This window comes from Branchiostoma belcheri, unplaced genomic scaffold (genome assembly GCF_001625305.1).
Source record: "Branchiostoma belcheri isolate BF01 breed outbred unplaced genomic scaffold, Haploidv18h27 scaffold78, whole genome shotgun sequence".
Taxonomy (NCBI): Eukaryota; Metazoa; Chordata; class Leptocardii; order Amphioxiformes; family Branchiostomatidae; genus Branchiostoma; species Branchiostoma belcheri.
The window spans coordinates 819023-837256 of NW_017804442.1; the positions used below are offsets into that span (position 1 = coordinate 819023).

General features: G+C 42.0%; 1 protein-coding gene across 2 annotated transcripts in view; it reads left to right on the forward strand.

The window, feature by feature from the left end:
- The window catches only part of LOC109485737 (sodium- and chloride-dependent glycine transporter 2-like), a 63026-nt gene extending 45632 nt beyond the window's left edge, over positions 1-17394 (forward strand). Inside the window, exons 5-18 of one of the 2 annotated variants that reach the window (XM_019789409.1) lie at positions 864-1022; positions 1523-1525; positions 2188-2341; positions 4471-4603; positions 9111-9245; positions 9640-9743; positions 10189-10313; positions 10996-11108; positions 11586-11720; positions 13397-13496; positions 14223-14323; positions 14911-14967; positions 15110-15226; positions 15631-17393. In XM_019789409.1, coding sequence (XP_019644968.1) covers positions 864-1022; positions 1523-1525; positions 2188-2341; positions 4471-4603; positions 9111-9245; positions 9640-9743; positions 10189-10313; positions 10996-11108; positions 11586-11720; positions 13397-13496; positions 14223-14323; positions 14911-14967; positions 15110-15226; positions 15631-15780 — 1586 coding nt within the window. In that variant the 3' untranslated portion in view covers positions 15781-17393. Of the gene's footprint in view, positions 1-863; positions 1023-1522; positions 1526-2187; positions 2342-4470; positions 4604-9110; positions 9246-9639; positions 9744-10188; positions 10314-10995; positions 11109-11585; positions 11721-13396; positions 13497-14222; positions 14324-14910; positions 14968-15109; positions 15227-15630 lie in introns of both variants that reach the window. The other variant, XM_019789410.1, reaches the window with a different exon arrangement.
- Positions 17395-18234: the final 840 nt, after the last annotated feature.

The window sequence follows — 18234 nt, forward strand, 5'->3', positions numbered from 1 at the left end:
AACCCCAGTTTTTCCTTATGGTACCTGGTGACTAGACGTTATAGTAAGAGCACTGCTGCATTGTTTAGTCCTGATGATATAATCATGAACAGCCCCCAAAACGCAGCGAAGTCCCAGCGCTCCTGACCTAGATCTGTTTCCCCTTGATCGACGATCCTCGTTTGTGTAGAAGTGAACCGACTGAACAGTTCTGAAAGGCCTCGCTGATGAGATGCGATGCATCAGCCGTACATGGCAGCTCAGTATTGTGTGGTTGGGACCAGTGGGGGGAGGTTTTGTATTGACTGTAAATGGTGGCGTCAAATTTTTTTCATCATGATACAAAAGCTGATTTGATTAATTGATACAAACCTACATAGTGCATAGGTACCACCTGGCTAGTGTGGCCACTTTTAGACGGTTGTTTACTTATTTTATTTTTTTCTTCTTTAGTTTTGACTTCTCCAGGACCAGAATGTGTCCTGGGGATGACCCTATGAGAACCTGAAATGATGGTATTTAAGAAAAATAAAGCAGGCAAATCCAAAAGCAGGCAATTCCAAAATCAAATTGGTGTGGCTTAACAGAAAATGTTATTGTTTGTTGATGAATGTTTTCCTTATGTCTCCCTTACAGGAGTTGGAGTGTGCATGGTGTATGTGTCATTCCTGGTGGGTTAGGGTTTAACTGTTAGCTAACAGAAGATGTTATATTAATGAACCTTGTTGTTCTTGTTGACTGTTAAATGAACATCGTTCTTGTCCCTACAGGAGTTGGTGTGTGCATGGTGTGTGTGTTGTTCCTTGTGGTTAGGGTTTAACTGCTAGCTAACGGAAGATGTTGATTGATAGTTTTACTGATGAACATTGTTCTTGTTTTTGCAGGAGTTGGTGTGTGCATGGTGTGCGTGTCGTTCCTGGTGGGAATCTACTACAACGTGATCATCGCCTACGCGCTGTTCTACCTGTTCGCCTCCTTCACCAGCTACCTCCCCTGGACCGACTGCAACAACCCCTGGAACACGCCCGAGTGCGCCACAAAAGGTCAGGGGGCATGGGTTTAGGGGACATGGGGTCAGGGGGCACGGGGTCAGGGGGCAAAGTTCAGTAAAAAGAAGCTGCACCCAGGGAATTGAGAGTAGCTACGTATTTACTGATTTGTTGATTTGAGTGAACAGAAATACAAAAATTGAAAACTAGATGGCAATGGCTCCGTGGGTGCCGCATAGGTCAGGGGGTATAGTGTAATGGGTCAAAGTTCACCCTGGAGTTGAAAGTTCACCAAAAAGTTTGTTGATTGAATGAGCAGAATAACGAAAATTGGAAACAAGACAGCAGTCGAAATGAAAGGCAGTATAGTTCTTTTTGTCTGTAATAGTTAAATAGGATTCACGTGCCTGTAATCTGCAGTTTGAAATGAAGTTGCTGGGGGGATTGCTTTATCCACCTGTTCAGTACTATTTTGTTATGTTTATGTATGCGATGGTTGGAAGATGATGTCACAAACTCATACTCACACTTTTTCTTTTATTGTTTTTTTACAGATGGTAGGTCCCCCACCCCTCATGAGAGAGTATATATGAGTTCTTTTATTTTACTTTCTGTTTGCTATTCTATGGTTTGATTAAACCGTTAATGTTTGCTTTGTTTCTACTAACCTTTCAGTTAAATGTTTCCAAATGTTGAACCTTTGTAGATTCTTTCTTTTTGTTTTGGTTGATTGAGGCTAACACCTAACTTGCCACTTGCAAGAAAGACACATTTGATTTCCTTTTCACTGTCACCTAATGAACACAACAGTTTCATAGAATCTTCTACAAGTCACTCTTACAAACTATGTTACCCACAGTTTACTAGTATCATTTTCCAAACATACAACATTGCAACATTGCAGCTACTAGCTTTCTTCCACTAACTAACACCTACTTGAGATATGTGATGGACTTAACACAATGTTTTCCTCTTCACATCTAACACACTTAATTCAAAGTTTAAAAAATAATACCAGAAAATTGTGTGCCAGTTTGTACGAGTTTTGGTGTAGTTTGCATTGTAGAATAGTGAGTTGCAAACTCAGATACATTGTATGTGTTTGCCAATCGTTTGCTTGCAAGTATACACTGTAGAACCTTGCAAACTTACTAACTTGGTCAAAAAATAACGAGATTTATTGACTTGTTAGTAATAAGTTTTCTTTCTCGTTTTACAGCGTGTCAGCAGACGGTAAACGCGACGTTTCAGAACGTGACGTTAGGCGGCGAGCTGTACTCCATGTTCGGTCTGTACGACGAGAACGGGACCTGGGTCAACGGGACGTTCTGCGGCAATAAGGAGCGCAAGAGCCCCAGCGAAGATTACTGGAAGTAAGTCTTTCTTTCTTTTACTTATCTAAGTCTCCAACATTTGAGTGGCTTGTGCCAATGGTTCTTCGTCTCTTCAGCATTCTGCACCATTCCTGGTGATTTCTTTCAGTTCCTCAAGAGTTATGTTGATTCTTTTCATGAACAATTTGGCATTGTCCAGTACACAGTTTATACAGGTTCTTCTACATGTAGATTTGCCTAATGAGGCTCGTTCTCATTGAAATGTACAAAATGGTGATTTTTGGGGTCGAAAAATCGATGATCTGTTTTTTCATGCAAACCTACCTTATTTTTTAGGAAAACATCTCAATTAATGATTACCAAAAAAGGACAGCTTAATTGCCATTGGAAGTTACCGAAAATTTATGCACTTAGATAAGACATATGTAAACAATGCAATTTTAGTGCAGCAAAAACGCTGGAACAGCAGCATGAATTGGGTGTACGATAAAGCTTGCATTCATGACATCACTTCAAAAGCCATTAGTTTAGGCGTCAGTATCTATGAAAGTACTTCTGTCAACCCATTATTTACTGGTAAATATACACGTATCGAACACATAAAGATAGCTAAGTGTAGTGTATAGAAGTAGCAAAAAATACCTTTGGAAGCAAAGAAGAGTAGAACATTTGAGTTTGTTGACGCCACAGAAGGTTATTTTTCTTCGGATCCATATTTTTTCTACTTTATTCCTAACTATTATGTTTATGGTGCGTAGGGAAGGGAAATTCAATCTCTTGTTACGTCTTTTCCCCTACAGGTGTAACTTCCGTTACCGGTAACGGATGTTACAAATCGGACGTTTTTGTTTATTTCTCCAAGAAGATCTGCAGTTTTTATCTACATCCTTTGAGAACAAGAGGGCATAAGTACGGACATTTTAAAACTGGGCGACTTTTTATATACCAGGTGAAGAAACTAAAATTGAAAGTAAAAACAACGGTAACGGATGTTACATTCATTACTGTAAAACAATTTGTTCAGCGAAGGTGGCTACAAATGACAGCAAACACTCTTTTCTTCTTCTCTTAGAAACCTAGAAAACTTGCTAAAAGTCTTTAAAATGGCAATTTCTTGTCTTATATGTGACTCTATCTAAACTGCACGACCGTCTTACTTGAGCGGTAACGGATGTTACAGAACTTGGCGACAGGTATGAACCACCTCGCACAGCGTACAAAAATAGTGACAGAAGCGATCTGACTTGATCAGTTAGAGGGCCTGGCCACCCGACTTCACCAGGCAGAAAACTACTGCCGTAATCAAATTGCTACGTTTTAGGTTGCTTTTTAAAGTTTCTATTTCGTCTCAGGCGACAGCCGCTTTTTAGGGGGAGAAATCCAACCCGCGACCATAATTTCTCTCAAGTCATCAATCAAACCTAGTTTTGTGGTACATTTTTCGTGAAACATAGTAAGTGTAGTGGGAAAGTGAAGGAAGCAACGATGAGGTCCGTGATTTGGCTCATACCTAGTCGTAAAGAGTGGCGACAGCATTTTGTACATTTGGATGAGAACGAGTGATGAGTGTCTTAAACTTTAGATTCTATTTTACAAGATAACTAGGCAGCCATTCCAGCTTTCTGAAGGTATGCTGTAGTCTTCTAAGTCTGTTGTTTGCTACTATCAATAGATAGCTTTAAACAATGTCTAGAGCTAGAAGTTCAAGGGTTAGGTGTAACAAGTCGATCGGTGTAATATAGCCAGCTGCCGCCGCGCCGCGTGCCTGCGAAGCTGGTGTGTTACGCCGAAAGGCGGTTATACCGGCTATACAGATACAGATACAGATACAGCTGCTGCAACGTTAACTTCATTTGTCTACTTCAGTACACACTGTTTGTTCCATGATGAAACCATCTGATATATACTTGATAAGTCAGCAAATAAAAAACTCACATTGTCAATGTTCCCCAGTCACTATGCCCTGGAGATCACCCCCGGGATCCACGAGCCGGGCGGAGTGAAATGGCAGCAAAACAAACAAACAAACTAACTAACCTCGATTGTTGTTGTTTCCCAGTCACTATGCCCTGGAGATCACCCCCGGGATCCACGAGCCGGGCGGAGTGAAGTGGCAGCAAAACAAACAAACAAACAAACTAACCTTAATTATTGTTGTTGTTTCCCAGTCACTATGCCCTGGAGATCACCCCCGGGATCCACGAGCCGGGCGGAGTGAAATGGCAGCTGGCTCTCAGCCTGGTGCTGGCCTGGGTCATCGTCTTCTTCAGCCTCTGCAAGGGAGTCAAGTCTTCTGGAAAGGTCAGAAAATGTTCTTAGCAGTCTTTCGTATCTAGAACTGTGCTTTATCCAAAACTTTGCTCAGGCACAGTTCTGGATAGTCCTCATGTATCCAGAACCAAGCCTGGGTAAAATCTATGGTCTTGGATATACGCGGAGACTATCAAGAACTGCTGTAGCTCAGACGCGGTTCTAGACGGTCCAAGCTTACTCAGAACTATGCCAGTGACAAGTTATGTTCTTGGATACATGAACACTATTCAGAACCATGCCAGATCCTAACCTCAACCCATTCAGGCACAAAACTAGATAGGCATGGTTCTGGATAAGATACATGGAGACTATCCAGAACCCTGCCTGATCCTAACCCTATCCTATTCAATCAAAGAACTAGATAGGCATGGTTCTAGATATGATACATATGATACAGCATTGCATCAGGATCTCAAGACTAGAATTTTGAATCCCTGTATATCTGTTGGAATACTGAACCCTTATATTTGTGCTTCTGGTAGTGGTTACAATTAAGGCAGACTAGTTCCTAGTGCCTTGTTTTGAACCATCGGTACACCCTTGGCAGGCTTCAAAATAAGAATATACAGTCTTCTGAGGGCACACACGGTGCAATTGCCGTCATCTTGAGGTCACACGGCAGCTACATGACCTTTCTCTGGGGCGCAGTTCGCCACGTTTCATCTTGCTGTTCAGTTGTCATGGAAACAGGTCAAATGGAGCAATGGGTGTTTAGTTAGATATTCTGGACAAATGGTGCCCCGTACTCACAACTGGGGCAGTGGTCACAGGTCACGTAAATATTGATCAATTGATTGATTGATTGATTTTGTGTGATAATGTCAACTTGATGATCTGGAAACAAGCTTGAACACTAACAAAGTGACTGGGGTTGGTGGGCACACCAGTTAGATTTCTCGTATTTGCAGCTTTTTTTTTCAAATTTGGAAAAGAAGATACATTTGTAGAAAGATAAAGAATACAAGTTATGGTATGAATCAGCCTCAAAATGTTCATGTTCTGTCAACCACATTTGAAGAAATTCTCTGTCTTTGTAGTTGTTATTTTCTTGTTTTTTCTCCTTTTATCAATGCACAATACAGTATAAGTCCAAAATTCATTGTTTGAAGACTTAGTGCTAACCAGAATGTAAAGTGGCTCTTGGCCACCCACTTCTTTATTTTTATGTAAAAAATCTGATAACAATGAAAGTAAATCGGCGTAACCATAAAAAAAATTGGAGAAAAACAAACTTCAGTGCCCGGTTTGTCCTTGAGTGGTTAGTGATCCATGAGCAGGAGCTAACGAAGGGGAGATAACGAACGTGAGATAATTACTGTTCGACACAGCCGAAAGCCACTTAATCACAAATGATGTATCGATTCCCAAGTCGATACGGTCGGACGGGAGAGAGAGTTACGACTGTTGGCATGTTTACATCACTTTCTCAGTCTGTTATGGCAGTAGTCAGGTCTTGAGATAGGCAATGGCCGGGACATCTTTTTGATTGTTGTGTTAACCTTTAGCACCCTGAAGTATCTGTATGTTTAGGCCACACCAATTTAATTTGTTGGTACTTGGATTTTTTTCAGAAAAAATATGAAGCGATAGGGCAAAAAAAAAGTAAAAACAGGTCTAGGCATCCTATTATAGCCCCAAATGCTATGATAGGAGATATTAAGTCAACACAAAAGGCTGTGTTGACAAAGCTGGTAGCACTGAACCAAGAATTTAGACTGTTGGAGCCTAAACTTGTGGAGAAATGTGCCAAGAACCGTTGTTTTTGTCTGATTTGGCAGGAGTTAAGGACATGTTATGGAACAAAACCAAGAAATTAAACCATTCTGGCCTAAACTTGTGAAGGAATGTGCCAAGAACCGGTGTTTACATCTGATTTGGCCGGATGTAAGGACACGTTATGGAACAAAGCCGTTTTTCCAATGAAGCGACTGGACAGCACCTGGTCCCCTTAAAACCCAGCTCAGCCGGCAAATTGTATTGAACAAAAACCCGGCGAGCGAAACACGATCCTTCTAATACAAGTCGGGCAAAGAGGTTCAGCTTGGGTGATCACATCTGCTGGGTTTCTTAAGAACAACCCAAACTTCTTGAGGAAACAATAGGTTTAAGGAGTTATGGGACATGTGTTGTTGTAACATAGTTTTCAGCACCAAGGACAGGCACTGCTATAAAGTTTTTGCTTGGTCATATACATCTACTAGGTCTAAGGCAAATAGTATTGAACAAAAATCCGGCGAGTGAAGCGCGATCCTTCTAATACACAAGTCGGGCAAAGAGGTTCAGCTTGGGTGATCACATCTGCTGGGTTTCTTAAAGAACAATATAAACTTCTTGAGGAGGCTGAGACAATAGGTTTAAGGAGTTTTTGGGAGATGTGTTGTTATTGCATAGTTTTCAGCACCAAGGACAGGCTACCATTATAAAGTTACAAAGTTATAAATCTACAAGGTTTCTTACTATAGGAACATTCAAATTTTATTTGGCAGTGGAAGACACTAGATTTAAGGATTTTTGGGAGATGTGTTGTTATGACATAGTTTTCAGCACCAAGGACAGGCACTGTTATAAAGTTTTTGCTTGGTTATATACATCTACCAGGTTTCTTACTATAGGACCTATCCAAATTTCCTTTGGCAGATTTTCTTAGGCAGAATTCTTAGGGCTCTGGTGTTTTAAGACAGCTTTCAATACCAAGGACAGGCACTGTTATGAAGTTTTTGCTTGGTCATGTACATCTAGCAGGTTTTTTTACTATAGGAACATTCAAATTTCTATGGCTGTGGAAGACACCAGGTTGAAGGATTTTTCAGTGATCTGTTGATGTAGCATAGTTTTCAGCACCAAGGACAGACACTGCTGTAAAGATCTTGCTTGGTCATGTACATCTAGCATGTTTCTTACAGCAGGAACATCCAAATTTTCTTTGGCAGATTTAGGGATTCCTCAGCTTACAGCACCGAGGACCAGCGCTGTTAGAGAGGTTTTATCTGGTCACTACCTACTATCTACCTACTATAGGAGGCCTTGTTGGCAGTGGAAGGCACCAGATTGATAAATTCTTCAATGAACTGTTCTTGTAACATGGTTTTCAGTACCAAGGACAGGCACTGTTATGAAGGTTTTGCTAGGCATCCAAATTCTTTTAAGCCGTGGAAGACACAGGATTTAAGGACTCTTCAGTGATCTGCACTACTGTTGTTGTACCACAGCTTTCAGCACCAGGGACAGGCACTGTTATGAAGGTTTTGGTTGGTCACTTGGTTATTTATTTTTTTCTTAATTTTCAAAGGTTTTTAATTTTCTTTAGCAGTTGAAGATACGAGGTCTAAGGATTCTTCATTGATCTGTTGTTGCAATGTAGTTTTCAGCACTAAGGACAGAGGCCATTTTCAGTGCAAGAGAACAAGGTTGAGGGAATTGGGAACTTTCCCTTCAGACTTTGTTTACATATCAATCTTACAGTTCAGTATCCTGCCTTTTTTAAATCAGAGAACCACTAAATTACCTTGGTGTGGCCTTACAGTAGTAAGGACAGGGATTATTTTAAGTTTACAAGGAAGGGGGCAAGATTGAGGAAATTGTGAACTTTCCCTTCAGATTAGCATCCAGCTTTTGTTTTTAATCTGAGAACCAACAAATTACCTTGGTGTGGCCTAAGGAAGACACGCTAGCCGTCAGGAGCTGTGTAATAGACTGTCACCCTATCTTCAGGTCAGGAAAGTTCGCCGCCGGGAAATTACCATATAAATTGGACTCAGAGGTTTTAAACGCCGCCGACTCACTGATCGTGTCTCTGGCTGTTGCCGGTAGCAACGGGCGTTCGTTCGCCAAAGTGTTGCCTGTCTGGCTGTCAGTCAATTTAGACTTGTCTGTGGAGACATTATAGAAGGGAGGAAGATGTCACTGGTGTCGTATTCTACCTAATCTTATAGCAGTTGGTTGAACTTTTTGGATTTTGAGAAGAAGATAGGTCTGAACTGGAGTTTCAATGTGAAAAAAGAGTCAAGAGGGGAAAATCTGTACCTCGGTAGATACAGTTTCAGGGAGGGAGTATAGTCTGATGGAAGTTTTCCTCCATTCCCTTTGTTTTTTGTCTTGTCCTCTTGCCAAATTTTTACTTTAAAGTAAGATGGCTGAGAAAATTACCTAAGCACAGCCTCTATATACTAGCCTCTGCATTTGTTTTTAGATAGGTTTGGGTTGTCCTTTTTCTGATTTTTTTCTGTTTTGTTTGCCTGTATTACATAGGTCGTGAATTTCACGGCAACCTTTTGGGCAAAATGCTGTAACTATCGCTCTAACTTTCAGGAGTTACGAATAGGGTATAGGGTGGACTTATAGTGCACATTCTAAGTTTACCAGTAACATGTTTGTTTGTTTGTTTGTTTGTTCTCAGGTTTTTTACTTCACGGCGACCTTCCCGTACTTTGTGCTGCTGATTCTCCTGACATGTTTGTTTGTTTGCTGACATGTTTGTTTGTTTGTTTGTGCTCAGGTTGTTTACTTCACGGCGACCTTCCCGTACTTCGTGCTGGTGATCCTGCTGATTGTCGGCGTCCTCCAAGACGGCCACCTGGACGGAGTTCTCTTCTTCATCACACCCAAGTGGGAGAGACTCAAGGAGGCCAAGGTGAGGCTAAACATCTGAAAAACAAGAAAAGCAAATGTTTTGTTTGAACAGCATCTCTTCTTGGGTCTTGTATATGAAATACATGTACTCGAAGATTTAGTTGAAAAGATTATCATGGTTAATTGTATCTCACATTGCTGAGTAAATTGAATGCAAGGTACATAGCTCATAGTAGATAGTACACTGGAAAAGACAAATATGTACATGTAATTGCCTACTGCCTAAATGCTTAATGCAAATTCACCTTGAATATTGTTTCCCAAAGCCTAATACGCCAATAAACAATTACTTCTTCTGTATCTCATGTTTTGCTAACGAATCTATGAGACTTAGTTAAAGTGTTGCCCATTTGCACCCCTTATAAGAGTCTAACTTGTACTCCTTCCTTGTCCAGGTATGGAAGGATGCTGCCACCCAGATCTTCTACTCTCTGTCAGCAGCCTGGGGCGGCCTGATCACCATGGCTTCTTACAACAGATTCCAGAACAACTGCTACAAGTAAGGTTCCACATGTCATAAAGTCTATGCTGTAGATGCTATCCCCTGGGTACTGCAAATCAGGTGCTAGAGTGTAAGATACAACTAGCGCTCGTTTGATGACAATTCTTACAAGTAAGATCAACTATAGTTTCATTTGCATTCCTTTTTGCTCAGTGTCATTTCAATGGACACAGGATCTGAAACTTGACACCCTTGTTAATGTGGATGAAATGTTGCCTTCACCAGGACCGTTCCATAGAACCATGTTCTGAAGTTTGATACAATTGTCACAGTATCTAATGTGTTACAATCAGTTCTATTGTTCTATAGAACCATATTCTGAAACTTGACACACTCCTGTACTGTATGAAATGTTGCACTAGCTTGCCAGGGATGTTCCACAGAACCATGTTCTGAAACCTGATCCCATCTAACAGGTGTCTAATTAATTTCACCCAAACAGAGACACCCTGATCGTGTCCCTGATGAACTGTTCCACCAGTGTGTTCGCCGGATTTGTTATTTTCTCCATCCTGGGCTTCATGGCCAAGCAGATCGGAGTGGACGTGGATGATGTGGCAGCCTCTGGTGAGTCAGGGAAGGAGGGAAGAAGGGAGAGGATGAGAGAATGAGTGAGTGAGTGAGAGAGAGAGAGAGAGGGAAGGGTAAGAACAAGTGAGTGAATGAGACATTTTCTCCATCCTGGGCTTCATGGCCAAGCAGATTGGAGTGGACGTGGATGATGTGGCAGCCTCTGGTGAGTTAGGGAAGGATGGAAAGACATAGGGAGAGGATGAGAGAGTGAGTGAGTGAGAGAGAGAGAGAGAGGGGGAAGGGTAGGAACGAGGGAGTGAATGAAACATTTTCTCCATCCTGGGCTTCATGGCCAAGCAGATTGGAGTGGACGTGGATGATGTGGCCGCCTCTGGTGAGTGAGAGAAGGAGGGAGGGAGTGAATGAGTGAGTGAGTGAGTGAGTGAGTGAGTGAGTGAGTGAGTGAGTGAGTGAGTGAATGTGGCAGCCTCTGGTGAGTCAGGGAGGAAGGGAGCAAATGAAGGGATGATTGAATTAATTAACATATAAATGAGTATACTAAGTGATCAGATTTTATAGAATGATGTAGTTCTTTTATGTCATGCTTGTCCATATGAGCTCACTTGCAGTGTTTGTTGTAGCTGAGAGCTGCAAAGCTACTACATTTTTTTGTACATGTAGTGTTATGATGCTTTAATGTGTTTATGAAACTAATGCTCCTATCTCTCCTGTTCAGGGCCTGGGCTTGCGTTTATTGCATATCCTGAGGCCCTTACGAAGCTGCCCGTGCCCCCGATTTGGGCCATCCTGTTCTTCCTCATGCTGCTGACTCTCGGCCTCGACACACAGGTCAGAACAACTCCTAAACAACACCTGCAAAAAACAACACCTGTAAAGAGCACACCTTTTAGGCATTGTACTGTACTCGTACTACTGTATTCATAGACAAATGAAACTCTACTAACTATGTTAAAGAAAATAACTGCTGGACATTCCAGACTCTTTTTAAATTTCAAAAAGAATGCTGTCATGAGTACAGACTGGAAAAGTCTGTTCTTACACATATTTTCAAGATGTGGATGCAGTCATTTGCAAGTTTTAATGACTTTTTGCTTAAGTCACAGAGAATCCTGAGCTCCTATTAGACTTATTTTCACTGTGACGGTCGTAAAGAGCTCCTATATTCTTGGTAGTTCTGTGAATGGTTCTCTTGAGTTGGAGGTGTGTGGAAACAAGATCTCGGAGAGGACGCGTAATCAGCCCCTGCCAGCTCTAGATTGCATAACCTATGCCATTATGAATCTATGTTTTTTTCCACTGCTCCAGTTTGCCATCATCGAGACAGTGACGACGACGGTTTGTGACCAGTTTAAGATCGCCCACACGGGGATCAAGAAGACCCTCAGCACCCTGGCCTTCTGCATCGTCATGTTCCTGCTCGGACTCCTCTGTGTCACGAGGGTAAGTCTCTCTCTCTCTCTGGTTTATCTATTTATCTATTTATGACGATTTACCACATTTGTGGAAGGATTGACATAACAGGTGACTATCACCTTTTCAAAGATGTCAAACCTGAGACCAGACTGTAATGTTTGAACCACTCACACTGGGAAGGTCCCCTACATCTTTTCGATAAGTGTGGTAGGTTCTTTAACGTGCGTGGGGTGTGGCTCTCCCAAACACGGGACCTCCATTTAACGTCCTATCCGAGGGACATCCCTAGCCGAAGCTAGGTACTCATTTTCACCTGAGTGAAGTGAGGAAAGTCGTGTAAAGTACCTTTCCCAAGGGTACAACGTCGCGGCGCATGTTCGGACTTGTTCGGGTACGACCCGGAATGGAACCCGGGTCTCCCCGTTTCATAGTCCAGTGATGTACCACTACACCACACGACGCCACCACAAACATCGTCTGTTGTTCCCCATAACCGAGGGTTAGACGTGCTTGCACACTGATGCTGAGACTTGATGACCCTCTGTGTCATGAGGGTAAGCCAGGGGCAGACTTCAGGCTGCCAGTAACATACATGTACATGTAATTTGAGTGAGGGGGCCCAATGCTATGAATTGGACTCTGCAGTTGAGGCCCCCTATCTTTTAATCAGTGTTGGAGTGTTTCTTAAAGTTTTCACAGGTCTTAACAAAAATTAAGATTTGGCTTTTGAATAAGGCTCTAACAAGGAAAACAAATTCACCAAACTTGTTCCTCAAAATCCCAGCAATACATGTAGTGTCTCTGGGTTGTAAATGCAGGCATTGAGAATTCTCTCTACCCCCAAATTCCCCCATTATCAAATGCAGCAGAAGCCTCTTAAGATACTAGCTTTAAACAATGCTCAGAGATGTCCAACTCCTGTTGTGTAGGATATTTCTTTGGAAGCTTGAAATAAATGGCCAAAACAAACCATATTTCACACCTAGATCCACAGCGATGGGCCGTCAACTTACCATAAAGCTACGCTGCAAAGGAGTCTAATTAATTCTAGGAGCGTTTACCAATTAACCCCAGAAAACTGAAACTGACGAGGTTGGCAGGGAGAACAGAGATGGGGAAGATAGGGGTACCGAATCCTATTTACATGCAAAACGCGTTGCTATAGAAACGGGCCGTTTCCGACGTAACTGCCTTGACATGAATTTGTGCTCTTTTGAGAGATAATGGAAAGTAACAGCAGTGTCAATTTCACTCCGGATTTAGGAACGCGATTTGGGGGCGTTTTCATTTTACAGAGAGGATATGGGCTTCAAAACATACAAGATTATCTATAGCCTTCTATAACACACCATTTAAATTGCTATATTATTGTATCATCGTATTTTGGTGGACTTCAGGAAGCATATTGAAAATACATGTAGTATCACTAAGGGAGATCTGAATAAAACCAAAACAAATAAATGAAATTTCTTTAATGAATGCTAGACATCCAGGTAAAAGATACTCAAAGAGACAATCTCTACTACTGAATAAATTACAGCAATTATTTCCGGACATTTCAAGAGACATCTGTCACTCTTCTTCAGCATCACTAGAAAGAAGTCTACACTTACAAGAGGAACTGGAGAAACTGGTCGAACATGACTAGGATTCTGATCCTAAGTGTCATTAATAGTTGAAACTTTTTTCCCTCCTTTTTGCAGAGTGGTCTGTACTGGGTGAACCTGATTGACAACTTTGCTGCCTCCTACTCCCTCATGGTCATTGCCATCACTGAGATGCTGGGAATCTCATGGATCTATGGTCAGTGTTTCTTCCTTCACATATAATGTTCATTTGTAAAAGTAATACTCACACACTCACTCACTGTCCGGTTTATCGTCTGTTGTTCCCCGTCTTCCGAGGGTTAGACGTGCTTGCACAATACATCTGGGGCTTGATGGCAGCCCGCCACTTGTCTCTGTCCTGTGGGTTGATTTTATCTAAGTTCAGGTGGTGGAGGTCCTCCCGTACGTTGTCGTACCATTTCCTTCTAGGGCGGCCACTAATTACTTACTTATCTGCTTCATCCCTTGTGAGACATAAGGCCACGACTTTTTCCTTCCATCTGGGTCTGTCCTTGGCCACCTTCTTTACCGATTGCCAGGATAGTCCCATGTCTGCCAGGTCATCTGGCACAATTCTTCTCCAGGTGGTTTTACTAATTACCTTTACATAATATTGATCGCAAAGTAATTAGTCAAACCTGTACAACTGGCCACCTCTACATACATGTACATGTACATGTACATGTTCATGTAAGGATCACGTAGCCACCTTTTGGCGGTCGCTTAGATAACTTTTCCCACCGACACAAGCATTAAGGATCCTGTCTATAGTGACCACCTGTCCGCATACATGTAGACCAGCATTCGCTGGTAATCTTAGTGATGTTCTTGGGTGATTCTGACTGTATTTAGATTCTACTGTGTCTTGCGATTTACCATAAGTGCAATGTCTAACCCTGTATCTCATTTCCTCCCTCTGCAGGCATTAACAACTTCTGCAGAGACATAGAGATGATGGTTGGTTTTAAACCTGGCTGGTACTGGAAGGCCACCTGGGCTGTCATCTCTCCTGGACTGCTGATCGTAAGCCTTCTTTTGCTCAGCATTTTTCCTCAAAATTATGTCCAATTGTCAGTTACAACCCTGTATTTGGACACAGGGTTGGTGTGTGTGTATGAGTGTGCGTGTGTGTGTGTGTGTGTTAATGTGTGTGTGTGTGTGTTTTGTTTGAGTGTGTATGTGCGTGTGTGTGTTTGTTTTACAACCAGCCCCTCTAACTCTGTCCTGCCACTTGCTACATAAATTTTATCTTCTTCCACAGTTCCACCAGCCTGGTGGAGTACATAGTGGCTCATGGTTCAGTTTTTCTTCTCCTTTAACATTTTCTTTCCTTCCCTCTCTCTCCAGTTCATCTTCAGCCTGGTGGGGTACACTCCCCCAACGCTGAATGTGTGTGTCTGTGTGTGTGTGTGTACATGTATGTGTGTGTATACGTGTGTGTGCGTGCGTGCGCGCGCGCGTGTGTAGCCCCTCCAACTCTGTCCTGCCACTTGCTACATAACTGTATTTTTCTTCTCCAGTTCATCTTCAGCCTGGTGGAGTGCACAGTGGCTCATGGTTCTGTTTTTCCGCTCCTTTAACTCTTTCTTTTCTTCCTTCCCTCTCTCCAGTTCATCTTCATCTTCAGTCTGGTGGAGTACAAGGCCCCGACGCTGAATGACACGTACATCTACCCCAGGTGGTCGCAGGCCATCGCATGGCTCATGGTTCTCTTTCTCTTCTTTAACTCTTTCTTTTCTTCCCTCTCTCCAGTTCATCTTCATCTTCAGTCTGGTGGAGTACAAGGCCCCGACGCTGAATGACACGTACATCTACCCCGGGTGGTCGCAGGCCATCGCATGGCTCATGGTTCTCTTCGGCACCATCTGGATCCCCGCCATCGCCATCTACAGGATCGTAACGTCGCCGGGAGACACCTTCATGGAGGTTAGTTGTTTTTTATCACTGTTACTAGATGCATAGTGGAGTGGAATTAGCTGCTACTAAATACAGAAGGGATGTTCAAACGTTACGTGTGATAGGTTGTTCAGTGTAAATACATGAATAACTAGATAAGTTGATGAACTGTTGTAATGTTGCCTGATGTAACTCTGGGCTCTGTTAGGACTAACCAACCGCCCCAACTGAATGTACATTGTATCAACAAAAACTCATTTTAACTATCTTTGCGGTACAATATATTACATGTAGCTGTGGTTTACTCATAAACAAGACCAGCCTGAACTAACTGACTTTTCTTTTACCTTTACAACGTTTAAAATTCGCCTGCAAGCCACAAACCTTACTGATTAGCCCAAACTAACAGACTTTTCTTTTTTAAACTTTTACAGCGTTTAAAATTCGCCTGCAAGCCAGCGCCGGACTGGGGCCCGTACCTGAACCAGCATCGCGCCCTGGACTCGGAACGGTACCAGGCCAAGCCCGACCCCTCCAAGCAGATCGTCAACGATCCGTACGCAGACATCGGCACCAAGATTTAACCTTTAACCTCCGACCCCGCACTCAGGGAAACCTGTAGCTACGGTAACCGTAACCATGGGAACTAGCCACGCCCACACCACACACTCCTCAGTAGTAGACGTATGTAAAAACGCCGGTGAGAGACCCAGCCCAGGGCGGGGGGGCGAAGTTCTAACCTTCGGGGAAAGTCGTTGTCGTTGTTGTAATTTTCGACAACGACGTAGCAACAATGTTTAAGGGTGGGACCTTCTAGCTCAGTAAGTGTCAATAGTTTGCGCACGGATTTAGTGAGAGAAGTACTAGAGGCCGGGAATAATTGGAGGAAAACACCACCCTTTTGGCCACAATACGTTGGTAGCAAAGAAAATTGTACATGAGGTGTCCAGATCAGCGAAAGGGACCGTTAAGGCAGAAATGTAGCGATTGGGGTCGAATCCCTAAAGAAGAAGAGTGAAATTGTAACCAAGGGGATCAACGACTCGCCATGAGAGTTTGGTGAAGTGGACTAACCGAAGACATATATGGTATCCTGAATCATTATCGTGACCTCCTGTATATAAAACAAACTGTAGATCGTGCTTTCGACGTTTGACTGTACCGTAATATTCGCTGCCAAAAAAGAGAGAATCGTGGTGACGTCAGCTTAACCCTTGCAAGCGCTAGCTTGTGCTTTGGATGTGCTGTACATTGCAGACTGTGTGCCATTGTGGTGTGAATGATGCCATATTCCCCTGTAGATATTAGCATTGCTTACGAAAATACTGTGCCAAGACGAATTTACCTTGTTTTTGCAGTAACTGTAATCTAGGCAGCATGCTTGCTTGTATAAAAATCGACATGCATGGTTAGACCTGCCCAAAAGGCCTTCAGTTCTAGTGCTATTTATAAGCAGATTCTGGTTATATTAACTTATTGCGTTTTTGCCCATGCAGTTCTGAAATACTACCCTGCAAAAGTTAGAGCTGTATATGTATATAAAATAAACGTTGGTGTGAATTTCGTGGAAATATTAATGCTTAGAATGGCCCCAGTTGTTTTACTTGGATTTTTACATAGTTTAATGGGAAAACAAGTTCTGATTTAACTATGCTTAAAAGTATAATCTTATGTATAGACACAACTCTATTAATTATAACGGTACTCTAATTCCAGAATGTAACCAAATAAGATAAAGGTTTTTCAACATATCTTTCATTGTTATCAGTGAGGTTAAAGAACTGTGGTTTCTATAGGCTGCCATAATATCTTTGATATGATATTTTGGCTTTTGAATGTGTTGAAAAAACACAATGTTTAAGCTTTATGGTACTCATGACAAATTGTTGATATGTTGTACTTCAGCAATTTATGCCAAAACTATCAGAGAAAAGCATGCATATAAGACAAGAGCATTGTCTTACTACTGATTCTTGAAGGCAAGACCATAATGTCTTAGTGCCAAGTTGATTCTTTTTCTTCAGTCTTAAGCGAAGATCTTAATGTGCTGCTGTGGAGTAAGAGCAAAATTTAAACCCAAGACGATTTCGTTGACAAATCTTGGATTTCTAAGACGAATTTTGTGGAAATTCTTGCGGAAATTTTTTTGAGATGAATTTTGTGCAAATTTTTCCCATTCGGCCCGTCATGTTTGTTTAACCTTTTTCCAGCTGAGTCTTGCTGTTAACAGTACACATGTGGTGCATTTGTGACCACTTAGCTGGGAACTGGTTAACAATAGATTGCTTGACGTTTTCTTCAAACTAAAAGAAGGAAATCTTTAGTAGCAAAATATTGATGAGGAACTAAAGAAAGGAATACACTTTTTGTCAGAGTACTTTTTGGAAACAACCTTTAAAGAAAAAGGTCTATTCTGATGCCAAGAAACCTACAAACAAGTTCAGACAACTGTATTTTTAGATGAAAGACGTGTAATTTGTTTGTATATAATGTTCAAGTTTCTCTACCAATAGATAACCTGTATTTTGATCACATGACTTCACAAGCCAATGGAATGGGTCCGCTCGCCGGATCACATGATCATGAACCAATGACGACGCGAGGTACTTCCTTGTATTTGAACTTCCACTGTTACCTCATCCAGAAGTAAGAGTTGTGCAGAAGTTTTTAGGTTCTCCGTACAGAAATCTTATTTTCTCGTCGGTTTCGCGAAGGTTTTGTGGTGTTTCTGTGCGTGTATTTTATGAAGAAAGGGGAGTTGTAGTAGTGAGGGTGCCATATTAATGATGTGTGTACTAGCAGTGGTGTAAGTGTTTGTGGAAATGTTAGGATAACAAAAGTAGACAGGTCTGACCGTTTAGCAGTAGTTTTGTAACCGTTGTTCGTTCCTCCAACAACTGAAGTTTTGCTGTTGTGTTGCCAGGGTTTTTGTACTGTATTTTCCTTACAGTAGCACTTCTGTTGATGATAATCATTGATTATCAATCATAACGAATGTAGCCAGCAGGAAAAATGCAAGGATTTTATGTTCATTTCTG